This window comes from Mastacembelus armatus, chromosome 10 (assembly GCF_900324485.2).
Source record: "Mastacembelus armatus chromosome 10, fMasArm1.2, whole genome shotgun sequence".
In the NCBI taxonomy this organism is placed as follows: Eukaryota; Metazoa; Chordata; class Actinopteri; order Synbranchiformes; family Mastacembelidae; genus Mastacembelus; species Mastacembelus armatus.
In genome coordinates, this window is record NC_046642.1 from 6,341,102 (window position 1) to 6,368,875 (window position 27,774).

Here is a 27,774-nt window from a genome sequence, read left to right on the forward strand (position 1 = left end):
GTTTTTGCAGCAGCTGTTATTAAGGTGAGGATTTGGTGAATGCCTCATTTAGTACTTAGTAGGGTTTTAACAAGGCAAAATGACTGGCTTCCACACTTTAAGGGGTATAACAGTTTATATTAAGAAAAACAAAAACACTGCTCTGGTGCAGAAACCTCAAGGAATCTAAATAAGAAACCAGAGGTTAAAAGAAAGGTGGTTAAAGAAACCAACACAAATCAGGAGGAGAATGATCTTCGTCTAAAGTGGTTTATAATGTTGCCAGACATATTTTAAACAGTTAAAAAGCTATTGCCATTATTAGCTTCAGATTTGTCAACAGGAATCATGGTCACGTTTTCGCACTTTCCCTCAACGTGTTGTGTGCTGTGTGTGTGTCTGTGCTTCCCAAACATTCTGGGAAGGTGGTGACCCAGTTTCTGCAGCCAAGTTTCTGGGGTTTTCTGCATTTTTCTTTCTCTCCCCACGTGTGTCTCACGTGGGAGGAGCTGACAATTGACAGAAGCCATGTGGTTTTTATAAACACACAGAGGGAATAAAACACTAAAAAAAAAAAACACTAGTAGATGGAGGGCTATGCACATACACACATACATATGTATAAAAAGTTTAAAAAACAGTGAACAATATACTAGAAACACTACTTGTATTACACATTACACATCATCAGACCAGATTTCCTGCTATTTATAAAACATTCACACATTCAAACACTGACTCTAGGCAACTTCACATGTAACAAGTTCTGCTGTGGCCTTAATGGAAACTTTACTGTTGGGGCAAAGAAAAAAAACATGTGCTCAATAATTGTAGGTAAAAATAAAGTCAGGGCCAATTGCATCGTTAGTTTGGACTGTTCCAAATCTGTGGCCAACAATGTGCTTCAACATTATACTTCGTTATAGCCATTACAATTTACAACATTGCATCCATCCATTTGTATGACTGTGGCACCGGAGTCACATCTCCCGCTAATAATAGTAATTCTCCTGCGCTTTTATCATCAAGTAAATCACAATGCAATCTCATTTTTGATGCAAATCTTTTTTTTCTGTCACCATATCTATAAAATTACGTCTCACATGAACAATTATTCTTGAAAGTCCTATTTTCAGATAATTAAGTACTTTCAAAACAGAGGGGAATGGTACATTTGTTCTCCTGTCATAAACAAAATGAACACTAAAAGGAAAGAAACAGATTTAAGTGTTTAAAATTGCCACACACACTCATTACAGAACCTCTGCATTGACTGGGACAGTCGGTCACATTAGATTGAAATGCTACATCCTGCAGCACAATTAGTGTGTGGTGCTCAGTATCTGCTTTTTCTGTCTTCACTGACCTTCCATCATGGCTCAGACAGAGAGAGTGAATGAGACAGACAGGTAGAGAAACAGAGGTGGTCAGCCTTCCTTTCAGTCACTCCGATTAGCAACATTTCTGGTTTGCAGTTCTCACATCTGTCATCATTCTTTTAGTAAAGGGAGAAACCCGAGAGACACTGGCTGGCAAGGTCATTTACATGCAGTAGCTGCTCACACCTATGAAAACAAAAGCCAAACCTTAATACTCTGCCAAAACGTCACAGAAAACCAGGAAGACATGTATTATAGTGTTATAGGATCATCATTAAAAATATCTTACATAATAATGTTATTAAATCAATTTTTACTTGAATTAAATCATTTTGACTTTGCAAAAAATGTCATACAATCAAAAGTTAAAGAAAGAAAAGGGGCAAAGAAAAACCAGCAGAAACTGCTAGAGTAACCGAAAAGCTACAGTAACCCACGGGAGGGATTTACACTTTCGTACAGGAAGACTAGGGTGCATCAGGAAACTACATTTATTTTATTGCTTGTCCAAGGTGCCTGATGGGTTCTCAAATAAGCTCTCTGGTCTCATAGTAAGTATTCTGAGCAGAAACAGAAATGTATTATTTCTTCAGTTCTTTCCTAACCTGACCTAACCTAACCTGACCTCTTTCCCATCCTAACTTTAGATAATCAAGGGTACTGTTGATGCTGATAATGGGTGCACCTTGTAGTACTCCCAGCTTTGTATTTAATTTACCCCTGAACCTTCCTGAAATGTCAACATGATTGAAGGCTAATGCTTTTTGGACACAAAATTGTTTCAGTAACACATAAAAAGTTTACAGAAGAAATTGGCCAGGATCAACTTGGCAATACCAGAGCCATTAAAATGACAAAGAAATGTTAGCTCAGATGTCGAGGAATACTAGCATTAAGAGGGAAAAGGTTTTGCTATAAGATTGCCTGCTCAAAACTGTGATTAAACCTTTGGCACCTTCATACTTTTTGGGTTTTAGTGTATTGTTTGCAGTGCTAATATTTATATGTACTGATTCATTGATTTTACAAAGGATTGCAAACTAAGAATCTAAAGACACACTAGTAGCTCTGTGAGGGCTGACAGTGGATGGAGCTTTAAGAATAATGCTAACACCAGCACGAAACATTTTTGTTGCTATTGGTCATTGTTATAACAATAACAATTTTAACATGCGGTTTAGCAGGTAAAATGTTTACCATGTTGAGCATTTTAGTTTTCCATGTTGACAAACTAACTAGCTAATCATCTGAGGTTTATGGTAATGTTATTAGCAGGTATCTGGTTGAGTAATCGAGTATTTAGAGGCCTAAGGTTCAAAAATATAGCTGTATAAGGAACTTTCCAGTACAGTACATTTATAAGGTTTGTGAATCAGTATACATATTCTATATGACAATCATTGGCTCTGTTTCATAAATGCCTTGCACTGTCTGCACCCTGTAAGAAATCCCCCTGAATGTCACTAACACAAATCTCCTGATATTTATTTTTTGTGACTGTGCTATTGAATTTCACCTACACAACCTATGTATAAATTATCTCAAGTTTCAAAGATCCTTCGTTCACTTCACAACAGAAGGAGATTTATTTGGTGAACTGAGTGATGGACCAGAACACTGACCTGGGCTCACCTAGTGAGGCAGGTTCATGGAAACACCATGTGCGCCTGATACTTTTTCTCTGCATTTGGTGTATGGCTCCGTTCTTCGGATACACAGGACGTCTGGACACCAGACCAGCATTACCTAACAGTTACTTAGGGAGGGACAGTAAATCCCTCAACAGAGAGGGACACCAGAAACGTAAGATTATGTTCCTGGCTGACTTACTGAAAACTGATAATGTGTGTGTGTGTGTTAGCACTTCAGGTGTCAGTATGCTTCCTGTGTGTACATGCACATATTGTGTGTATTAAAGTATCTTGTGTGTTATCCTGCAATAATGCTGTGGATTTTTTAAAAGAGATTTCAAGAGTGTTTGTGTGTGTGTGTGTGTGTGTGTGTGTGTGTGTGTGTGAAAAGTGTCAGTACTTTTCTAAAGTGCAATAACACTCACATAACAAAAACAGAACATCAATACATTCTTAAAGGTTTCAGTAACAGCTTCATAAGTTCTTGCATTTTCATTCTTCCTGTAATTTATCCACAAATGTAGTCAGGTTCCTCTAAGAGCATGAAAAGTGCATATTATCTACTGTTTTGCATGCACAGTCCTTTGCCAAATATTGTCTGTGTGCATCCCAGTAACTTCACCAGCCTGTCAATCAAGCTCTGATTGAGAACTAACTGGCCAGAGTTTCATGTGCCACTGGGGATTCAGGACAAAGCATCATTGTCCACGTTTTGTTATACAGCACCAGAGTCATGTGGAAATCTTGTATTATAAGTTGACATCATCCCCCAACATGCTGAGGGAGTGAAATGACTTTTAGCTGCAGAAACCATTCAAAGCCCTTAAAAACATCCGTTGGCATTGCCTGGAAATGAGAATCGATTTCTTGTTTTCCTGCACTGCAAAAGATATTTATCTTGACAAGTCATTCAGTGGAAATCGTATTTCTCTAAAAGCAAAGCATGCAAAATGTACTAGAGGGATGAGGTGATTTAACTTTTTAGGTAAGATTTTTGAAAGTGAATTTGGAACAGTGAAATTATATTACCCACTTTAATTTTTTAGGGAAAACTATATTTTAAGATTTTGTTTTTTACAGGCTGAAAAGTATTTGTCTTCAGAAACTGGTGATTTTCTTTTAACAGTCATGATAATTTAATGTCACCTTGTCTCACATGTCATTTCAGCCAAGGGATGTTCCAACAATCACAAGTCAAAGTACAGAGGATTTCACATAGGCCTGTTCTGTTTGTGGATGTCAAGTTTGTTTTTATACTTTGCTTTCTAATGAGGTGGGGGGAGATTTAAAAGACCAATGTTTTGCCAAAGGTATTTTTTTTTAAATGCAATGTCTAAAAATGCCTGAACAAAAGCTGCTCTACTGTTGCTCGACTCTAATAGTGATCAAGCTAATGACTTCCTGCAGTTTGGAGACTATCCATGCATGAGTATCACAGATGTTACAGTGTCTCCTACATTGTTGATCTAGTGTTTAGAAACATCTGGCAGTTTATGTGGTACACCTAACTAATTATCATGCACTCTAATGCAACAGTCCTGCAATAAGTCCTCCCTTCATAATGATAATAAAGATAATGTTTAGTGTTTGTAGAACAGTTTTTGAGGTTTCTATTCATCTTAATGGTCATTTTGGAGGCTGTAGTTTGTCCTGTAGTGAAATTGTATTGCCATTTACTGACAGGTCTATCTATTATTTTGTTGACTCTATTTAAGCTACACCCCTTGAAACAGGCTGCAGTGTCCAAAATGGCTGTGACCACATAATGTCCATAAAATTCAAATGCTTATTAAATATGTTTCAATACAAAATATGACTCAATTCCCTTACCAGCATTTAATCATCTTGTAGAGGCAAACTGCAGTCAAGGCCTCAGAGTACAGTACAGAGTGCACAGATACTGATTGTTTTACCACATTATGCACACAAAGCACTCCCATCGGTTTAGTTTCAACTGCAATGCTTTTATTACATAATCTGAGTAACTAACACAAAAACTGTTATAAGACTTAAAACTACAGGTTTGTAACTTTTCTGATTACCTGATGATTTTGTTTGGTCTGTCCACTGTAAACCTGATGATCCGACCTTTAATTGTCTTCTCTACTTTAAGTAAAGTAAAAACACTCTCCACCAAAACTACAAGTAGGAGGTTGGGTAGACAAGTGTTATAACTGAGACCTTATGAATATTAAATATTCAAATAGATCAATTCAGATGTGGGGTAGAATTGTAGTTAAGTAGTTTCGCATTTTTTGTATTGTGTATATTGTTTTGAGTGTCATGTCTCAATAGCTATTGTATGAATTTCTATGAAATTTAATACAGACATTCATGTGCTCCTCGGGATGAACTGCAATAACTAAATATCCATATGGCATCGTCATCAGGTCAAAATCCTAATTTGTCCAATAGGCCAAATACCTGCTAACCTCTGACATTACCAGCTGCACTTAACAAATTTCACCATGCTAACATAGCAGCAAAAATGGTAAACATAGTCAACATCATATGTGGTAATGATCAGCCTGTCAGCACTGCCATTTATTACAGGATCAACCATGAACATGAAGATTTGGAATTTTTAAAAACACATTTCAAATCCAAAGGCGCTTTGGTCTTAGCTGTGGTTATGCAAGAGTAATAAAGTTTATTTATGGGTGTTGTGGGTTTGTTTTGCGACTGAAACACAGATGTACTGATGTAAAATTTAAGGGCCCAGCCTGTCACCATCTGACAATGTCTTGGTGCAGGACAAGAGTCTCTCTGTCTGTCTGGACACTGTTATTCTAAAACAACAGGAACCCTGAGTTGTTGAACAGGACTCTGTGGGTACAGCAACATGGTAGCCTGCCCCAACCCCAAACAGATTCTTTAGTCCAAGTTAAAATAAGGTTTTGTGGTTTCATATTGGAATTAGGAGTTTTGTGTGATCAACATGACTGTGCTGTCCAGTTGTTGAAGTATTAAGTAGGTTGTTTCAGAAAAAGATACATTCATACTTTCATTAAGCAGAATGACTTTAGAATCAACAAATCAAATATCCTCTAGTGTCGTGTCTCAGTTATTCAGAAATATTTCTGATTCAAACAGCCATTATGTAATGTTCTTTAATCAAAGCATCCATCTGTGAGGCAGACAATCAGAAATCCAATCCAGTTACTCTTGCTTTTTCTAAATGTTTGTTTATCACACTTGTAAACACTGATATTGCCAATAATGTCTGTTCAAAACAGAATTACACACTGGCATTAAGTATTTTTTTTTCTTTTTTTGCTTCAGATTCAACAATGACCCATACAGATGGTTGCACTTTCCAGCAAGTTGAGATGAAAGAGACAAAATGCATTTAAACATTATTTACAAGGCAAATGGCTATTCGCACATCCTCCCACATTTGAAAACTACACTATTAACACAAAAGAAAACCAAAACTGGGTTTATCACGGTTTTCATCTATTGTAGAAATACATCTTGGCAGTTTCACAACCTGACAAAATTGGACCACACCACACCCACATTTAAAAAAACAATGCAACCTGTGCTTTTGAGCATAACAATAATGTGCTGAAAAACTGATTGATTTTTTTTAACGGTTTTCTTCTTTCGCGTGCCTTTTTTTATTGCAATGAGGCCCAGTAAATCATGTTCTTTATACCTCCGGCCAAGGGTTCACTGCTTCACCCCAGGGTTGGAGGAGAGCATGGAAAAACCATGATAGTATCTCACTTTAGTGGGTCAAAGAGAGGCAGAGAGGAAGAAGGAAGAAAATGGGAGAAAGAGCGTGGGGGCTGCGAACGAGGTAGGATGAGTTGCCTATACTGGATGAGAAAGAGACAAACACAACAGGGGGTAAAACATTGGAATATAGTCTGACAGAGAACAAGAAATAAAAACAGAGGAGCATGAAGACATAAAAGAACAGCAAAAGCAATAAAAACCAGACTCCTCATTTCAAAACATATTTAGGCAACCATCAGCACAAGTCCATACTGACAAAAGGGCACAAAAACGGAGCAAAAAGTAATACATTAAAAAAGGCATAGGTTCATTTACTGTATTTTACCAACAGTTTGAAAAAATTTCAATTCACAATTTTTAAAATATTTTTATAGAGACAAGTGCAACAACCACAGAAATGTGTCCTATAAACATGAGAAAAGCTTCAGTAAACCAGAGTATTCCAAATGCTGCTCTTGACTGACTGCTCTCCTGTTTCTGCTCTGACCTGCAGCTTCCATTAGACAACACACACAATTTAGTCAGAAATGTGCAAATAAACGCACATGCACTCAGCTCCCACACAGTAGAGGAAATGATTGCTGCAAATCAGGGGTGATTATTGCTGTAACAAGGCCCTAGGGATATCCGCAGTGGAGGTCAGACGAAAGAACAGCAGGTTGGATGTTAAGACCAGGTGTCAGGGAAAAGTATGAATATGTATTTTTTTGTTTGTATAAAAGAAACAGTAAGAGTGAAAGACAAAGTAGCTGATACAAAATAATAATAATTTCATCATTGATGTCTGTTATTTACCCAGTATGAGCATTGCAACATGCACTGCAACATGTTTACAGTCTCTTAACACATGCCCCTGCATCTGTTTGTGTCCATGTGTGCACGTCTGTTTATCAGTATTCCCAGACTCACCGTCGTCAGCTCTTAAACTCTCTCAAACAAAACCAGAGAGCAAAAACAATGACCTCACATCCTCTCACCATAGCAACATTGGCCCTTAACCCAACGACTGTTTGTTTGTTTACAGTCAATCTTTTTCATTGGATTGACACATGGTGGCCTCTCAGTGGCCTTCACCATGTTGATGTGTCAACATGACATTCACCTAGTGTTCAGCCCTGCTTTCTACATTGTGTTAGAAAGTTCAGTGTTGTTTCTTGGCAGCAAAGCCAAATCCAGCTTGCAAACCAGTTTTGGATAACATTTCTTAGAAATGAACATTTGTGCTTGCACACAAAAGGGACTAAATCTGTTTCACAATCATTACTGAAAAGAAAAACCAGGGAGGCTAACAGGTTCAGCAAAGGGCAAGTGTTACATTTGCTGATAGATGTTTTGAACATGTAAGAAACTCCAAGAACACATCTTTAGTGCAGTTTACATTACATTTACTCTTCCTATAATGTGGGGCAGGTTTCTCAGTATTGATTACATTTCATTTTTCTATATTGAGTATAATGCAATATTATTCCTGTCTTTCCACATCTTATAAATGGATGGAAGTGCAGTGTTTGTGCAACTGTAAATGTACACAAAAATGAGGCACAGTATAAAACACAAACTTAAACAAGTATTGTTTGTAAAGACAGCAGTAACAGCAATTTATAATTGTTATAACAAAAACAAATATATAACTTTGTTAAATACATCTATTCAATTACAGTACTTGATCTCTACAACTGCAGAATGGGATTTATAGTATGTGTCAAAAACTTGTTAATCATGGACTAGTTTAGTCTGTTTTGTCTATTGGTGTGAAGAGGCAAGTGTTTAATTTTCTTGGAATACCACAAAGACACCATTTTCTACAATTTATAGAGTCAGGTCCCAGATAAACATCTATTAAACAGAACTGAGACCTGGCAGAAATACAGTGGGGAAGCTGTTTGAAATCACTGGCCAGAGCTGTATAATTAATGTCTGGGTAAATAACAGTGACCGCTTGCTTTAGAGATTTATTCTACCCACATATTATCATATTTAGTGGTAAAATATATAAGATGCTCACAGTCTACGCACCTCCCTGCCACAATATGTACCCACATCCTCAATCGCGACCACAACTGCAACAGAGACACAGATCATTGCAATGTTTCCTGACCTATATTCTCTATATCCCTAGGTATATAGCTTCCTTTCCAAGAGCATATGACTGGCTGTTTTCCTACACAAACTCAGAATTAACTCAGACCACTGCATGTTTTTCAATCAAGACCATCAGTCAGTTTTCAAGTCATATGCTGAAGACATAAAGTGAAAATAGTCCAGTTGTTCAATCACCACAGCAACATGAGTCTTAAATGTAATGATATAAGATGAGGCCATGGGAAGTGTATGTATGCGAGAATTTCTCATATCTGTCTTCAGATCAACAAAAAATCCCAAATAGTAACAGGGGATAAAGCAGTAAATGGTACTCAAGTGTAACTTCAGCCCAGATTCAGCCTCAGCCCAGCTTCAGCTTCAGCCCAAAATGGGACTGTGTAGTCCTTTCCTGTTGAAGGTCAAGGTGAAAAATTACTTAGAGGATCAACTCTGAAGCAAACAGAAAATCCTAAAAGTGCTGTGAATAATGTGAAACTCAAACATTTACTGTTCCATGATAACTAACCAAACTTAATACCATAAAACCATAGCTGAAAACTACAGAAACTATGAGTAGAAACTACTAACAGGTGTACCTACATGTAATTACTACTACTAGAGAATTAGCATGTAATTAAAATACTTATCACACCTACTCTTATTAACTTAATTTCTTAGTGATCAGGGCAATTCTGCTCTCTGGGAAGGGAAAGGGTTAGAGGTGTGCAACAAAGCAACACAGGGGTTGGTTGGGATCTAGGAATTTGATTCAGGACACTGCAGCATTATGAATGTCTGCAGATACAGAAATACAAAAAAGTAAATATGGCAAACTGCAACTTTCTTAGTGTGTGATAATACATACATCTCACTTCAACCTCATCGCCCACACTTCCATCTTCTCTCATTTCTTCCTCTACTATCCTCAATAAAACTGAACACAGCAGAGCATTGTTCAGCATGCAAGAATTATGAGGGTGGTGATGAGTTAGCTTTCCTCTTTCAAATGTCAGGGACTAAAAGCAGACTGGATTTGAAGTCCAAACAATAAATCCTGGAAATTGAGAAAGGTTGAGTGAGGGCAACGGGTCTCTCTCTCTGTGTAGGTGTTTTAGTTTGTGTTTGTAAGAAACGTGACCATATGGAAATCATTAGATGTGGGCTGATTCAGCATGCTGGCTTACTTGTGTGTTTGCACGCGAGTGTGTGGAGTGTTGCCAAGCCAAGCAACACACCCGCAGGCTCCACAAGCACGCATGCACGCACACACGCACGCGCACACACACACAGAAGACTGAAGACACACAACATAGGATTCAGGAAAGCAGCTGTTATCCAAAGGTGTGGTAATCACACATCACACATTGTAAAACACTATCTGAGACACTCATCTGTTCATTAGCAGTCTATACCACAGTGTGTACTGCAAATGTGACCAAAACACTTTTAGCAAAGTTGGTTATTGTCTATTAAGCTACATTTTTCCTTAGTTTATTTATAGAAACTGTGTGAGAAGTGCAAAAAAAATTGAAGATCTCACTTTGGACTCATTTTTTGTTACAGTTTAACATTGTGAAAACAAAAACTGAAGAAAAGTGCTGCAAGGAAGATCTGAAGAACCTGTGATACAGCTGAGAAAATGCTCAAGTATATAATATTTAAAATTATTACAATATATCCAACCTGAATTATAAATTAAATAGAAAGGGTTTCTGCTAAACCCTGACCCACTCCCAAACAATACATACTTTTCTTTGTATCTTAAATCCTGTAACACCTGAAATTGTTATTAGAAAATGCTTTAAATTTCATGTCTTTACAGACCACTGAGAAATACCTGAAAGGATTTATACAAATTCATTGTGAAAAAAGCAATATGACTTTCTGCAAGAGGTAAAAGAGCAAACACCAGGATTGGATCTAGTTGAAATTCAAAAAACTTGGCTGCAAGACAAACTGAGAACTCTAGAGATTGCTATCCTCATTAGCCGTATTTGAAGAGACCAACAGTATAACACTGTGAAATGACACTCATGGAGCTGCACAGGACCCCTGGCTGTGCATCCAGAACTGCTGAACACATCAACCAGTGAATAAGCTACTAAGAAAGAGTAGGAGAGAGGTGGAAAAGAGTGGAGGAGGGAGAGCTAAAGTCAAAGGCCATGAATAGGGCAGGGAACCTAACAACAGTCCAACAGATACAGAGGCTGAGAGAAAAAGAGTGGTGCAAGAGGAGGGGAGTGGAACAAGGAGGGAAAGAGGAAGAGAAGAGGGGTGAACCTCCTGAAAGACATAAATAGGCGAAAGAGGGCTTCGAGCCTTGCAGTCATTTTTCCTGACAGCCACAACCACCACTCTCCTCTCCCCTTCTCCTCACCTCCAGCCAACATCTCCACTCCTCTGCTGCAACCCTTCTATCACCTGGAACCCTGAGCAAAACCAGTGAGTACTTTCTGCACCACACTATCACCCTTTGCTACAAGACAGCACAGAGAGCCTTACATTTGAAAGACTGCATTGAACAATTTGTAATCAGCTACCAAGCTTACATGCATTTAGTTTTTCTAACTCTGCATAATGATATGCAACCATATCAAAGCTATAACAAATTCAGACAGTCAGCAAACATGTGACAAGGAAGTGTGGATCATCTTTGGTAAGAATTGGTGCTGCAGTGCAATGAATGTCAAACAAATCCTTTTCTACTTTTGTGTTGGGGACACATCAACCAGTGACTAAGCTACTAATACATTATTAAAGATGTAATTTTGTCAGATTCCACCAAAAGGTTAATCTTCATCTGGATGTTGCAAAAATTTCACTACGAATTAAAATGTATATACAGTAAAAAGACTGCATGTCTCTCACAGGAACATTTAGCCCCAGGAGTCTTTTTTAATTAGGGACACAGCAACAAAATCACACTGTTATGTGACAAGATCCAAACTATTGACAAGTTACACAAAGAGTTCAGGGGACTTGCAGGATGGGTGCCAAGTTGCTTCTCTGTCACTGGAGAATAATACAATGTAGCATCCAAATCCAGTATAGCTTTGTCTAAGGTTTATTTTTGCAGGAGGAATGCAGTGGTAACCAGGCTGCAACAGGAAAAACAAAGACTATGTGTATAGCCTTCTGCAAATCATACATTGCTTAACTAGGTTCAGGCTTCTAAACAGTGGAAAAAAACAGCAGTGGGGTTTAAGTGAAACATATTCCCTCTGACTCACATGTCCCATTTTTTAAACCCAACTTTCATTCTGCTGCCTGATGATTTGCCCTTTTACTAATTCCCCCTGTCACATTCCAGATCTGATAGGTAACAGTTTTCAGTCAGAGATTCACATTTGGAGCTGTAAACCTTTAAATTTGATCATATTTGTAAGTTCTTCCCTTTTCTTTCTCTTTAATTTACCTGCTTTAGGTCCTTCATCTTCCGCCAAATCATCCCCCATCATCATGGACACCATGAGAAGTATCCTCTCCATCCCTGAGGCACTATATCCTCTCATTGTCATGATGCTGACACTGGGCCAAGGCATTTATGCAATGCCTGTTCCTACTGATATCCCCATGTGCACAGCCCCAGAAACTACCCAGTACAGTCTAACATTTACTGGCAAATGGACCCAGGCAGCTTTCCCTAAGCAGTATCCTGTCTACCGTCCTCCTGCACAGTGGTCAAACCTTATTGGTAAGTGAAGAGCAGATATAGATTGAGAAACAGAAAGCTAATGTAGAAATGGTTCTTCTACAATCCTATTACTCTGGTTGAATATAATTATTAAAAGCAGTAGAAGCCACTGAAGTGAAATAACTCTGGTGCAACATCTATCTCTGAGCTTCTCCTTTCCTTCTCCCTGTGTTCTTAGGGGTGACCCACAGTTCTGACTACCACATGTGGCAGCGCAATGAGTTTGCCAGCAATGGAGTAAGGGAGTTTGCGGAGAAAGGCGAAGCGTGGACGCTCATGAAGGAAGTTGAGGCGGCTGGTGAACGCATCCAGAGTGTTTATGGGATCCTCTCTGCTCCTGCTGTTGTGGGAGGAACAGGCCAGATGAACAGTGAGTTTGAGGTCTTCGCCAGGCACTCCTATGTAAGTTACTCAACATCTGGTAGCTTCAGTCTGGGTCAGGGCATTAAGTCCTTCAGAGGCCTTTTACTGATGGGTTAATACACATAACATAATGCAATGCCTGGTGTGATGGTAAAATATACTTGATTGCTTGAATGTTTTCCTTTATAATTTAAATTGTGAGGTTATTTCCAAAGATAATGTTGTGTTGCCATGTCACAGCAATGTAACTTTGGGGAAAACTACCAACTGTAGTGACAGCCAAAGCTATAAAAGCCTCTAAAAACACAAGGTTAAAATTAAAATGCAAAAATGTAAAATTAAAAGTTAAAATTACTTACAATTTTAATTTAATGCAACTAATTTTTAGTCTAGCACTAGCTTGTCTTACTGTCATAAACTGCTGTTTATAATACAGAGATGCATCATGAGAAAAAGCACATTAGAACAAAAGAGCTAATGTTACAATAAAGCCAGTTCTAGACCATCTTCAACGCTGCACCCTTAACAGATCCTAATTTAAGTAAGAAGGAATTGGCTATTAAACATCCTCCTGATGAGTCTACGGGTAAGTCCTACAACTGGGAAAAAAAATTTAACCAATAATGTCATTTGTACTGTATGGAGAATTGGATTAATTACAGGACTATGAACCACTATTATGAACTGAACACATTATAATACAGTGAAATACACATATACACACAAAAGGTAGAGAGTAATTCCCTCGATATATATAAAAAAATAATAATAAGGAAAAAAAAAAAAAAAGTGTAAAGCCTTGAAGCTCCAGAATCTTTATGTCATAGTCTGATATGTCCATGCTGGTTGGGCTTGAGGACTAAGAAGTTCAAAAATGAAAAATCATCTAGGAGTGTGGACTGAACTCATTTTAGGAGTCATATGTAGCCAGCTCCCCTCTGCTTGTTTTCAGCAGCTTAAGGACACATTAACTACTAGCATTACATGCCCAGAACTCTGACCAAATCTTTGTGTGCTGAGGTACACAGTTTTGGCAAGGAAGAAGAATGCAGAATAGAAAATACAGTACCATGTCTCTGGTCCTTGTTTCTGGCTGATTCTTTATTGTCATGACATTTAAATCAATCAATACATGTATAAATGTGCAATGAAGTAAGTGAATTAGAGCTCTCGTTTCCATTTGTGATTTCCTGAATGTAACTGGAAAATGAATGACTGGGGAAAAAAAAAAAATCCTAATTCCTCCTCCGTGGGTTTAACCTATATTCGATTTTCCACCCATGTCTCTCTCCTCTTCTATGTCTTTATCTCCATCTGTTACTCTCACCCACCTCCTCATTTCTTCTTCTTTCTCACTCTATGCTCAATCTCCCTCCCCATGTTTTGCTCCATTTGCAGCTGTCATTTATCGTGCGAATTATTCCTAGTCCAGACTGGTTTGTGGGCATGGACAGTTTTGACCTGTGTGATGGCGACCACTGGAAAGAAAATGTGTCAATGGACCTTTTCCCGTACGATGCAGGAACTGACAGCGGGTTCACCTTCTCCTCACCAAACTTTGAGACCATCCCCCAGGACAGAATCATACAGGTGGGTCACCCTGAGCCAAGAGCAACACTGCATCAATCCAAAACCGAAAATTACATATCAAGAGACCACAGCAATAAGCTTAAAATTTGGATTTGGTGATCTATTTTTATGCCAAGTTCTTTCTTTCTAGATCATTGTAATACTACATATCGTCAACATCACAAATTGATTGAAAAATCATTAGCACAAGCACTGCATTTGTACTCAGGTCAAAAAATAATTAACTATACTATACTATAGTTATACTAGAGTGTTATTAATCACCTCCATCACCTGTTAATCATGGTCCATTATCCCCTTTCACAGATCACCTCCTCTTTCCCTAGTCACCCTGCGAACTCATTTTACTACCCCCGCCTAAAGCGCCTTCCCCCTATTGCCAAGGTAACGCTAACCAGGATAAAGAAGACCAATCAGATTATTAGCCTGCCAGTGGAGCCAACCCAGTCCAATCTACTGCCAACAGGAAACGAGATTGAAGACACGATCATAAGTAAGTCTGAAGTAAACAAAAAAAAAAAAAAAAAAATTATATATATATTGTGATAGCAACTAGTTTAAAAAAACTACACACAGACACACACATATCTAAAATACATACTGTATGTCTTAAGACCATCAGGGTATAACATGTACCACTGTGTTCATACAATTTTCAAGAGTTTCTAACTACTTTCTAACTAGTGATTCATGTTTTTAGGTGCAGACTATTTCCTAAACGGGCAGCCAAAAAATTTCAATGGCAAAACTGAAATAATATTTTACAGATATAAGATATAGAACATATACTAATAGATAGTTAAACTAAGATCACCAAACGGAAATTCAAGTTCTAGAAAATTCAATTTAAAAAATTGAAAAAGCAATAACTACTCACATTTGGTCAGCTCAATAAACTGAAATATAGGCACATTAACAGTTGCAAATGTATTTGCAAGAAGTACATACTTTATGTTGTGCCATGCATAGAAGTAAGGGTTTAATAATTTGTCTTTTTTTCAGTTTTTCCCTGCCCCTGGTAATCCAGCAAAGAACCAGGGGCTAGGTTTGTATCTTTTGCTAGATCCGACGAAAACATTTGGGAACCATTTCAGACCACACACAAACTCAGTTACTTCAAACCCCAAACCAAAGAAGCCAAGTGAGTGCAGGGCATCAGAAAATGCCAGGCACACATCTGGCATTCAACAGAAAAGTTTACGTTTAAACAAAACATGGATCCATTAAGTTGAAGCTGGCTTTACTTAATGCTGGTTCTAGACTGTAAAGATTTAAAAGACTCTGCTGTCCAGATTAGTGGTAACAGTAAAACAGCCCAACTGCAAGGACAAACAGGAAGGTAGTCTGGAAAAATAAAGACGAAGAGTGTGCCAAACTGCAAGTAAAGCCAACATTGCAGTAGTTAAATAACTTGTCTTGGGTGACTGGTGCTGTCCAATGTAACAGGAACAGAAAAGTAACCTTTTATAAAAATACAACTAACCTTGAAAAGGGGTTTTCTGGGGCAGCAGGGGAACAGATAGTGTGTCAGCCTGGCATTAGGGGCAACAGTAACTATAAAGGTTTGACTCAGCATCAGAGTACAAGTTTGTTTCCTTGACAACCCATCAACAAACAGCAGAGTGGTTCCAGGAATCTGGTGGGATTCCCTGCCCTGCTCCCAGTGCTCCATGCTATCCTTCCATCTACTTATTCTTCCCTTATGTCTTTTCCCCAGGGCTTGAACAATTTTCATTACAAAAAATTTAAATTAGGTGACTGATGTTTGAGAAAGACACTGATGTAAAATAAGATAACTTAGTATTAGCTTCGTATGTCATCTTATGCTTTCCCTCTGTCCTTAATGGATGTATATGATGAATGGAGATGTCAAAATCCACCTCAACTTGACATGGAAGTTCACCCCCTTTATCCACCCATACAGCTTCTGTATCGCCTTCACCCTTCTGCTTTTCTACTCTGTCTGTGATGGTTATTATACTGTATATGGTATCAGCAGTACAGAAGCTTACAACAGAGATGGCTGTGGTAGGCCAACAAGAGAGAGAAAGTCATAATATAAGAATTATATTATTCATTAGGTAATTGGAAAAAAAAATGAATGAGGAAGGAAGCTCCTCTTCCCTGGATTACAGTTCAGATGCCTTTAAGTAAGGTGCTATATCTATACTTGCTGCAGCAGACAATAAAATTTAGCACCGTTTACTGTGAGGCACAGGTACACTGACAAAGAGAAAGCACATTCAGCAAAAACTCAATAAATAGAGGTTGAAAAGAATCAGAACTACAAATAAACATAAGTACAGCAGCAGAGCCTCTGCCAAGAACCCATAACTAGAAAATATGGGTTCATAAAAAACTGCACACACAACACACCATCATTTATTGGAATTCCTTTGATTTTATTTTATTTTTTGCTAAAGACTAACGTGAGTTTAAGAGCAGTGATTTTCCAATTATGACTTGTGCTTATTTCCATTATAACCTGTAAAGATACATTCAGAAATCTACTCACAAATGTTAATATCTGCAGTATACTAAAAAGGAAGAGACCTAAAAAGCAATAACTGCAACATAACAAACAAAACCAGGACTATAATACCGCCCTCTCTTTGCAGATACCCCTCTGGACTGTGAGGTGTCAGTGTGGTCTCCCTGGGGCTTGTGCAAAGGCAAGTGTGGAGACTCAGGTTTACAGCACCGAACACGCTACGTCCTCATGCACCCAGCCAACAATGGAGCAGCCTGCCCCATGCTGGAGGACGAGAGGAAGTGCATCCCAGATAACTGTTTATGACTAGACCAAGAAAGGAGGAACAAAAAAGAAAGGAAGGAGAGGAGAGAGAAGAAAGCCAGGAAAGCTAGGAAAGAGAGGAAGGGACGGAGAAACAACAGTAAAAGGCCTACAGTGTATTCACATTGGGCATTAATCTAATTCTTTCTTCACTGGTCTTTGAAAATTACTGATAGATATGACAACACTAGAGAGGTATAGTTTGGACAAACAGCCTACAGATAGAACAAAGGACTGTTTAAAATAGAGCTAAACACATTTTCATATAAACGGATTTGATATTTCTGAAGACCAGTACGTTTGGGAATAAGTGCATATAAATGATAAAGTTCTATAAACCCCATATTTAAGAAATACAGCTCTAGCACAAGAGAAAACATGATGCCTCATCAGTTAGTAGTAGCAGTAGCAGAAAAGTGAGCCAGCCCTAAAATAATATACAATTCTCTTCAATTTGCTCCATTTAAAACATAATGTTAGAGAGACATTATGGTTGTTTTCCTGGAGTCAAATAATATATTTATTGACAGGATTTTAACCTGTAGTGTACAGTTTATCGAATCTGGCAGTAATAATTGTATTCCTTTATATTACTGAGATAGTTCAATACAGAAAATAAGCTTTTTGTAAAAAACAATAAAATTGTATAAAATATTTATGTTTTTGGTTTAACCAATAAAGTGTAAATATATCTAGACACTGATCTCATTGATAACTGTTTTTGAGGACTATATTTTTGAGTATTTGCATGTTTACTGTTCAACTTCACATAATTCCTATAATTACTCTACAGTGATTCCTTAGTGTGTGTGCTTAATGTAGTGTATTACCTTTAAATGTTCACCACACATTTGGGCTTCCAAAGTAATATTAACATTGCAGGGCTAAACTAAGAGTAGAGAGAATTCCTGATCCAAGTTCAAGACCCAGGGTTGGCTCATGTTCACCCTGACAAAGTGCATGAAGTGCATGGTGGCATGAATGTAGCTCACTCCATGCTGTGATATCCAATGCAATACATCCCATTATGAAGCTGGAAACCCATTTAATAGGTAGAATAAACACCAGTTACACTTAAAAGTGGCCTATTGGTCAGAAAATTTCGTAACAGGTTGGAGACAACATAGCAGACTTAAAAATGGCTAAATTAGTGAACAATATAAGTGTAAATACATAACATAGTTGAAATCACTTATGATTGCCCATTTGCTACAAATAAACCTATAAACCATAGTGTAGCTGACAGATTGAGTAATAAAAACTAAACAACTGTTACACAAGGGTGCACCTTCCATCTTGAATGATGAGGGAGAGGAAAATTACTGACAAGAAAACCAGGAGAAACAGGAGAGGATAAGATCCATTTTCTGGTCTTCCTTAACAGCAACATATTGTACATGAACTGGCTGATCATAAATGTCAGTACACTGTTGGTGCCAAATGGCAGGGAATAAAACATTAACGGTCCTATTTTTTCAGTTATATGTTTTATATGTAAAACTGAATCTGCTATTTTAAAGCTTTAAATCAAGTATAGTAAATGTACTGATTTAGTAATCCCACTTTCTGTTAAAATTGCTGGACTGTAGGACGAGAAGAGATTTGATTACTTTGAAGAAAAACAACTTTTGCAGGGGCTAAATATGAGAAGGGTTTATTCTGTGTGTGGGTGTGTTGGAGTTTGCTTTATAAGTGACCTCTACTAAGGTAAGCATACGGGAACTATTGTATAGAATTTTTTGAACTACATTTCCACTGACTTTCCAACAAGATGTGGACCTGATAACAAGGACTACGACACAGGCAATACTTATAAAAGATTAAAAGATGAACACAACATTTTAAACAGCAATAGAAAATAAAAATGGCATGATATACCAGCAGGAAGGAAGAGATGACCATTTGTCTACTTTGTCAAGATTAACCGTGGTGATGTTGGTCCTACTGGCTCAGGTCTCGATCATTACCATTCTTAGCAGCTTTACTATTTGCTCCAGCATTAACCAGTCACAAACAACCAGAATGTTTCATCACCCTAAGTAGCACCTGTGAATTTCTCACACTCAACCTGCCTCACTTACAACCTTCTACTTTGAATATATGCTATAAGACATATGTGTTTGGCTATAGTAGATGAAAATCTTTGCTTTAAATTTGCAGAAAAAAAAACTATTGGAACTGCAGTTCAAACATTTGCCAATACTAAGAGTACTGTTATCTAATAGCTCATTGTTAACTGAAAATGAGTTTGCAAGTCACTTGCTTTCTCCTTCAGTGTTACCTGATGTTGGCAGCAGCCATGTATTTTGATCTTGGAGAGCAGGAGGAAAAATGCATAATTGAGGAGATTCCTGAAGACATGCTGGTGTCCGGTGAGTCCTAAAGAGGGAATATTCCTCTGTCATTTAAAATATCAATAGTAGTAATAAATGATCTTATGTTAATTATCTTATGTTAACTGCAATATTTCAGCAAGCGCAGAGGCTATGCTAAATACTTCCATACTGCTCATTAAGTAGTGTCTTCATGAAAACTCACAAATGGCCAAAGAAATTTACATGAGAAGCAGAGAAACAACGTTTGTGTAGTTAGCAGACATTTGTTTATACAAGATAGATATATATTCAATTCCACATGTATAAACACTGAATATTTTTATTTAAATGTAAATCTCAATTTAAAAATGCATATATTCCCTCTTCAAGATCAATAAATTCCTTATCACAAATTAAACAAGCTTACTATTGACCGTGACTACCACTGTGTAACTTTGTGCGCATGAACAGTATGTGTATGTATCCATTGTGTTTTTCTTACCATCAGGTTATTTTCTGTTGGAGCCTTGGGATTCAAAGTCATTCATCCACTCCCCTCAGCTTGGTGTCACTGTAACAGTCAGAGATCCAAACCATGAGGTACTGCACACACAGGACAGGTTTATCACAAACTTAGGGTCCCAAAAATCATGTGTGACACACTAAAACGTGTTCAAGGTTTCCCAATGCAAAGCAAAGCCAAAATAGCACTTAATAGTTTAATTGAAGCATTATCTTTTATCTCCATTACTGTGCTACAATATTGTCTCACACCTCCAGTTTAGCTTTTTAGCAAACAAAAGAAACAAAATCACATCTCCAGTTTGATATGCATAACTGATAAGAATTTGGCCTAACAGTGTCTTTCCTGCTGTCCAGGTTCTTATGTCCAAACGCTACGGTGCATTTGGTAAATTCACCTTTACAAGTCACTCCTCTGGTCAGCACTACCTTTGCTTCCAAACCCACTCCACGAGGTTTGCAGTCTTTGCTGGAGAAAGGCTGGTGAGCCCTGTGGACACATACACAAACATTTAAATTCTAAATGTTCTGACACTTTTGATGAGGGCTAAAAAAAAACCCTATGACAAGTGTTGACCAGACAAATTTAATGGCAAAATTTCAGGTTACGACAATCTTTTTAGCACAATTTGACAATTTATTAGAAAACATTTGTCAGCTCAATTGACAAAAATAGTTATTAAATGCAGCTTTAGACAATAATTTATTCTCTCTGTTTGCCCCCACTGTGCTTTACAGAAGCTGCATTTGGACGTTCAGATGGGAGAGCACTCAACTGACCCCAATACTGAGAGGACCAAAGACAACATGAAGAACCTGGAGAACAGCCTCAGTTATCTCATAGATCAGATGATGTACATTACCAGGCAGCAGGAGTATCAAAGGGTAAATAAGAAGTATTTTACTAAACACTATCACGCAGTCTTAAGTGAAATAAATTATACTACATGCCATCTCTCCATTCTGAAAATGTTGCAACAACTGAGACACTTCATGTCAGTTTAAGCCTGATACATACTCCAACTGAAGCAAGAAACTTGTTCGAACGGACTTTGTTCTTATTCTCGCCAGGACATTTCATACTCCACGAGGTCCCTCCCACTGCAGCTTATGACAAGCGCGCTAAGCATTGTGGGAATCTGACAGATACTACAATACAGCGGATAAGATATCGGATATCGCCGTTTTACGACAGACGCGCTCTTCCGTACACAACGTATCCTCTATCCACAAATTATTTGACATTTGTATGTCTTCATATGCCTTACAAGATTATATAGATTAGAAAGATTTTCATACTTCCTCGCCGTCTCTGGCAGCTGTTCGTCAAAACTATCCATTGCTATGACAACCGCCAGCTGAAAAAGCGGAAGGACATTTCCGCTTTCCGGAAAATTTGTGACCAATCACACAATAGTTCTCGGACACCACCCGAGAAAAAAAGTTCTGCCCAGACGATGTGTCGAGAACAAACTGTGAGAACTCCCAAACTAGGGCTGCGAGAAGAGAGAACAAATTTCTCGCTTCTCGTGGAGTATGTATCAGGCTTTCTTCTAAGTTTTTATTGTCTACAATCATTCAGGAGAAAGAGGAGATATTTCGTCAGATCAGCGAAGACACCAACAGTAAAGTGCTGTGGTGGGCAGTGGTGCAAACCTCTATTCTGCTGTCAGTCGGGTTTTGGCAGATGAAACGACTCAAGGACTTCTTCATTGCCAAGAAACTGATATGATGACAACCTCTGATCAATCAATACTCCACCTTTTGTTGACTTCATTGCATATCCTACCCACTTGCCCCAGTGCTGGTTAACTATTGCTACACTGTAGGCTTCAAATACACTGATAAGAAAATGCTGTTTGTGTATGACGGACATATCATGACAGACAAATCACTGAATGAAATGAACAATGTCAAAAACTATTGCATTTCAACTGTTGTTTTCTCATTCTGTGCTAATTTCTGTAAAAAGGTTTAGTGCCCCACATTACATTAAGTTTGAACTAAACAAAAAAGGAACCTAATTATTAATTAAAGCGGGTTTTTTTTACCTCATGCTAAGTTATTCAACTTGTGAAAAGGGATCTAAGTATATAGAGTTTTCAGTGTCAATAGTGTCACTGTTTTGCATTTTAACGTTAGCCAAAATAATTAGCTAGCCTTAGTTAATTAGTTAGCCTTAAGCTAGCTTGCGCCTTATTATAATGCTAAGAGGTAGTTAAAAGTCTAACTAGTAGTAGGCTAAATATACACTTTTTGGGCTAATCATTTCAATTTTACGATCGGTCATTAACAAACAGAGAAATGGTATGGCCTGTATATTATGCAGTTAACGCTACGTACAAAACGTGAGAATGAGCTCGCGCACACACACAAGGAATTGTTTTGGTACCGGTGGGGGTACTCCAGTGCAAATAGGCATAAATACAAATGCTACAAAGAATTAAACAGTAAACATAAATGCTACAAAAGTTTAAAAAAATGCACAGATAATAAAAAGTAAACACATTATAGATAACTTTACGACCAAACAAGAGTCCAGTGTGCTTACAAACGGTGCAACCTAAAAATAGAATGTTTTGGTCAAGGAGAACGTTCAACCGTTACTCTTGGAATTTTCTTCCGTTATTTAAAGTAGGCTAGCTAGTTAGCTAGTATTTCGCGTCACCCGCAGCGGGATAACCTGAGCCAGGTAACGCGATAAATCTACTATACTGTCAGCTAACGACATGTAATATAATATGTAATATATGATGAGGGTTAGCCGAGGTTAAAGTGTCCCAAACCCTACAAGTAATGCAGCTAAGATTTTAAAGTGCTGAACTGTGACAGTGTTAGCTAGCTACCACTTAGCTTAACCTAACCATTGAACGCTAAATTACCAACAATGACTTGATAATTTAGGATTAAAATTAATTTATGTTAGCTAGTTAACCCATCCAACGCCGGCCTTTTGCAGGTCTTGACAATGTCTTACTGGATCTGCTGCAACTCCTGCTTCCTTTCCCCCAGTGCCGACCGAAAACTGGCTGTAACAACCTGTGGCCATGTCATTTGTAATGTCTGTTATCAGAAAGGTAGGTTTTCTTAGGCTCCCAATCTGCACTTCATTTGTACCAAGCCTGCTGCTCAAACCAGATATCATCAGCATGAATAGACAGGGACATCTGTTGGACATAAAGTGATATTGCAGAGTTGGTTACTCAGAAACACACCGAGGGTCTTCCAGAGAGAAGCTTTAACATTTCCATGTCTAAACCTTCTCAAAATAAGTTTTTAAATATAACACAGGTTCATCTTTCCCAGTGAGATCCACCTTTATTACAGTAATTATTGTCAGTCATTCTGTCCTTATGTCTTCATTACACCATTCAACATTGGATATGGGTCCTCTTGAAATACTCCTAGAGGTTCCTTGATCCCCCTTTGAGAATCACAGATCATTTTCACAGGTGTGTTCATGATGGGCCTAATCTCTGACAATTTCTCAAGAGTCTGTTCATATATTAATCTGCTCCGGCTCCCAGGGTAATACCAAGGGGTTACACTTAATTAATTTTGGGTTTTAGGCAGAACCACTTTGAAAAACTTGCATTCGGTGTCAGCATGTCTTTTAGTCACTACAATCCTGGTAGGATTATGCATTTTATTCATCATTCTGTAATTTTGGTTACATGTAATTGCAACTTCTCTTTCAGGCAAACAAGGCATGTGTTTAATATGTAATGCAACATGCCAAGTCTCAGCTCTCTCTGACAAAGTAAGCATTTTTCTTCTCATTAAATGATATCTTCAGATGGGTGCTGTGTTGTTTCTGTGACACTTCATAAACAGACTGATAAACTGTTACAGTCCGATGGTCATTACAGTTATGTGACATGTCTGTTTCAGAGCAGCTCAGAGGTGAAGGCCTTGTTTTCTGACATCAACGCTGTGGCAACCAAACATTTAACGGAAATCAGCAAAGTTTGGTCATTTTCCTGCTTTACATATCTGCATCAGCCTCAACACTGTCCAAGATTCAATAAAAAAAATTGCTTACAAAGCTTTTGCTAGAGTTTTGCAATTAATGTGTTTTGATATTATTATTTAGTGGTGACTTCACATAGCACAGTTTCTTGCCTTCTCTCAGGTTATAATGTTCCAGGCAAGACATCAAAGGAGACTCTTGACTCACTACCAGCAAATGGTGAGAGACATTGACTTTACCTTGCTTCCCATCTTTTAGCAGGTGAAGGGCTACAGTATGTTTTTGAGTTTCATCACTATTTATACTGTGAAAGTACATTACTATTACCATAACCACTATATCAATTACAGAATGAGAAACTAGAGGAGACATTAGTCAAGATGAAGCAAGAAATGCAGAAGATAACAAAGTAGGTTAAATCAAAAGTTTTATTGTGCATGTTCATACAGATTTCTAAGCTGCAGTTTTTGAAGTGTTGAGTGGAAATTTTCCTCTCTTTAAAGGAAGATGAATGAACAGAGTGCCTACATGTCAAAGCTAGAAAACTGTCTTCAGCCTAAAAGGTACAGCATAGATACTAATTAAAGATAATCACATTAAACAAATTAATGCATCCTGGTGTTCGGATAATACTTTTTTAAAAGATGAGTAACCCATCTTTAAACCCATTTGTCTTTTATCGGCTACTTGGTATCAGTGGTGTTAAAAAATTAAGTCTTAACTTATCAGTGCATGTACATTTTGATCTGTAGCTGATGCCACTATCATGGATAATCAGCCAGTCTTATAGTCTTTAACTGTTCCACAAACCATATCATCTAAGTGTTTGTCTGATATTTTATTTGAATTTCCCATTAAGTGGATTATATTTTATTATCCTTCGCTCACAAGCAATTTATGCTGAAAATCTCAGCTGTTTTACTGCATGGTCATGCATCAGTGATTATAATAATTGTGAAATAAAAGCAGTTTTTAAAGACTAAATGAGGATCTATGGAGGTAGTAAAACCTGTAGAGGTTTGGAGTTGAATGCTGGCATCTGACTTGTTGGATTTGGCATCACGTTTGTATTTAAAGTTATTTACACAAGCTGGCTGTTATGCCTTACTTCTCGCTAGGTGTCACTCCTGGCACATCCACTCCTGGCCTGTTACAACCATTTCAAATCTTTAATTTAAAAGACACAGAAAAGGTTTTCAACATAGCTAGTAAAGTTGTTATGAATCAATATGTTTTTGGTATCTGGAGGTTGTTTCATTGAAACAGTAAAGTTTACACTGTGAGACGCAGCTGTGGACACTGCCTGTTTTGTTATCTAATAGTGATGTTTGGCCTGTTATGAAAAAGTTAAGGCACCACTGCAGTGCTCAGCCAGCTGAAAACAACAAGACTAATGAAATGTATTCTCCTGTTTGGCAGAACTGAAAACTTGGAGGTAGATGAAAGAACTCTGTTCAGGAAAGTATGTGCCATCATTTCACCTACAGTAAATGTCCATATCTCATAATATCTGTAGGCTGTGATATGAAGTATTTTTTAACGTCATACAACATCTAACCATTTAATTTATGGCTTTAGTATGTGCAGATTACTTACTATTGAAATAACAAGTCATGATGTTTCTGTCTTCCAGCCTAACACTGTCCCCAGACTGTCGTTAATCAGTCCTCCACAAGATGGACGAATGGGTAGGTGCTTTGTTGTACCTGTCACAAAATTGATTTGAATTTGATACTAACTACAGGAACAATTGTTGGCTATGTCAAATTTTGCTTTTGACCTTGCATCTGCTATAACCCTTGGTAAGACTGTTTTTTTACATCAGTGCATAAAGCATGACACCGAATAATTCAGAGCAAGAGGTTTGCCACCATCCCTGCATATACACAAGCGTGGCAGTGATGGTGAATGTTATGCTACCTAGGATATACCAAGGCATAATTGCAGTCTTGTCATTTGGGAAAACCATCTTGCAAGCCAGTCTTGTTTAGGGCAAGTTGGCCACCCACAGTGCTTAAGTCAATGCAGATGTTGTCTGTTGTTATGTTTAGGATTATACCAGCTTAGTTCGCTCCCTTTGATTTTCTGATTTAGTCTCCTAAATGTTGCAGATAAGTCAGACAGCCCCAAAAAGCTATTAGGATTGTGTAGATGCTCACCATATCTGTGTGATTGTTAGGTTAAATACAAATTATATTGAAGGAAATTATAATCTCAAACCAGTAGCATATTTAAAGTACTCAATTGATTTGATTTATTATTTCTAGATAAGGATGACATGCCATGTATAGCAGGCAGATGTATACATGTCATGGCTGATTTGCTCTATTGGGTAGCAACCGCTGTACAACTTTGTGTGAAGTGAAAATTGTTACTAATTACTCTGGTAGATGACACACCTACATATCTTGTCTTCCTGAAGGCTTTTCCAAATGAGACATGCAGAAAGCTCTTCTGATGGAAGAAGAGACACATGAGATTATCATCTCCCAAAAATATCTAATGCATTTTTAAAATCATTATAAGCCCTTACTATGTATCTGTAAGACCTATGTGAAGCATTAACCATGGATTGATCTGATGTCATCTTAGGCACCATCACTCACAGATCATCCAACCAAAACATGTTGGCCAGCCACTCAGCCCGCTCAGCAACAGCCAGGTGATTTTGTTTATTAAAGACTTCATAATCACTACTATATCTGTCTATATGATATCTCTTACACATATGAGTGTTATAGCTCTTCACACGGTGAGCTGCTTGTTTGACTACTTGTTGTAATGTGCTAGTTTTGCTTTTCATAGCATAATGTATTAATAAGATTTAAGTCTGGTGATTTTATATTTTTCTTATTGTGAACAAATGTCATGAATACATCAAAACGAACAGAGATCCTACTAACAAATATGCCCTCTGTGCCATAAAACATTAGAAACACATTGAACCACTTAGGTACAATGATGTTTTTCTAATAAATTACACTTAATGACATTTCCCTTCAGTACAATATGGCAGTTGTAGTTTAGTTTGAGTCAGTTGGACCTACAGGGAAAACACTAGCTTCCACACCAAATCTATGGCTGAAAAAAGTCCCCACAAAAAGGCCCCACAAGACGTGTGTAGCTACCAGTGCTTGGTGAACTGCTTTGCGGTGTTTCAAGAAAAATCCCTCTGAGAATTTTATAAAAGGCCACAATGAACTTTGTGTTGATTTTGCATGCGCCAAGAGCAACACCTTATAAAACTGTATGTTTGTGAAATGAAGACGAAGGGAAATTTGAAATATGACTATTAATAGTCAGTGGATGCTGATACTCTGATTTCACTTTGTTTTTTTAAGCTTTTTTAAGCACTAATGAGTTTTCATTTGTTGATCATGTTGCTCATACTGTGGGAGTTGTTACTCATATAATGTTTAGCTTACAGTCGTTTTCTAAAATACACCTGTTCTATGGCAGAACTCTCCTCTTCTCTCTCAGTCGTTTTCAAGGTGCACCACTGACTGCAGATACTTCCTATGGCCAGAGTTCTGGATGGAAGTCACCCATCTTCAAACCTCCATCCTCCTTCAGGCGTTAGACGTCCTCCTCGGTCTGCCCTCCTCATTAACAAACACACACTTAAATTGGCATGAAGCTAGTGGTTGCACACATGGCTACTGTTTGTGTGTTGTGTAATGACCAAGATAAAAGTATATTTATGTGGTTCAAACC

At 37.8% G+C, this 27,774-nt stretch overlaps 3 protein-coding genes and 1 long non-coding RNA gene across 7 annotated transcripts; 3 read left to right on the plus strand and 1 right to left on the minus strand.

The window, feature by feature from the left end:
- The first annotated feature begins 11,094 nt into the window (after positions 1-11,094).
- spon2b (spondin 2b, extracellular matrix protein) lies at positions 11,095-17,950 on the plus strand. Its single transcript, XM_026330858.2, has 6 exons — positions 11,095-11,254; positions 12,237-12,506; positions 12,685-12,908; positions 14,268-14,459; positions 14,766-14,952; positions 17,078-17,950. The coding sequence occupies exons 2-6, from the start codon at positions 12,272-12,274 to the stop codon at positions 17,254-17,256; spliced, it is 1,017 nt and encodes a 338-aa protein (XP_026186643.1). The 5' UTR covers positions 11,095-11,254; positions 12,237-12,271; the 3' UTR covers positions 17,257-17,950.
- Positions 17,951-18,831: 881 nt separating this feature from the next.
- On the plus strand, positions 18,832-22,119 carry LOC113144654 (transmembrane emp24 domain-containing protein 11). 2 transcript variants are annotated; one of them, XM_026330861.2, is made up of 6 exons: positions 18,832-18,960; positions 19,529-19,625; positions 20,077-20,168; positions 20,448-20,573; positions 20,829-20,975; positions 21,673-22,119. In XM_026330861.2, exons 2-6 carry the CDS (start codon positions 19,538-19,540, stop codon positions 21,820-21,822), a joined length of 603 nt encoding a protein of 200 aa, XP_026186646.1. In that variant the 5' UTR covers positions 18,832-18,960; positions 19,529-19,537; the 3' UTR covers positions 21,823-22,119. The 2 variants fall into 2 exon arrangements, with proteins under 2 accessions (XP_026186646.1, XP_026186645.1); XM_026330860.2 differs by lacking the exon at positions 18,832-18,960 and having other exon boundaries at positions 19,496-19,625.
- On the minus strand, positions 18,960-23,248 carry LOC113144655 (uncharacterized). Of its 3 annotated transcripts, none has more exons than XR_003297178.2 (4): positions 23,068-23,248; positions 20,489-20,580; positions 20,071-20,139; positions 18,960-19,632 (listed from the first exon to the last, which is right to left on the minus strand). It is a non-coding gene; the product is annotated as an uncharacterized LOC113144655 (long non-coding RNA). The 3 variants fall into 3 exon arrangements; XR_003297177.2 differs by lacking the exon at positions 23,068-23,248 and adding an exon at positions 21,390-21,444; XR_003297179.2 differs by lacking the exon at positions 23,068-23,248 and adding an exon at positions 21,109-21,192.
- On the plus strand, positions 22,954-27,692 carry rnf212 (ring finger protein 212). The gene is made up of 10 exons (XM_026330859.2): positions 22,954-23,167; positions 23,789-23,850; positions 23,982-24,056; positions 24,223-24,279; positions 24,411-24,469; positions 24,564-24,623; positions 25,480-25,522; positions 25,694-25,748; positions 26,653-26,722; positions 27,541-27,692. The coding sequence occupies exons 1-10, from the start codon at positions 23,059-23,061 to the stop codon at positions 27,638-27,640; spliced, it is 690 nt and encodes a 229-aa protein (XP_026186644.1). The 5' UTR covers positions 22,954-23,058; the 3' UTR covers positions 27,641-27,692.
- The last annotated feature ends 82 nt before the right edge of the window (positions 27,693-27,774 follow it).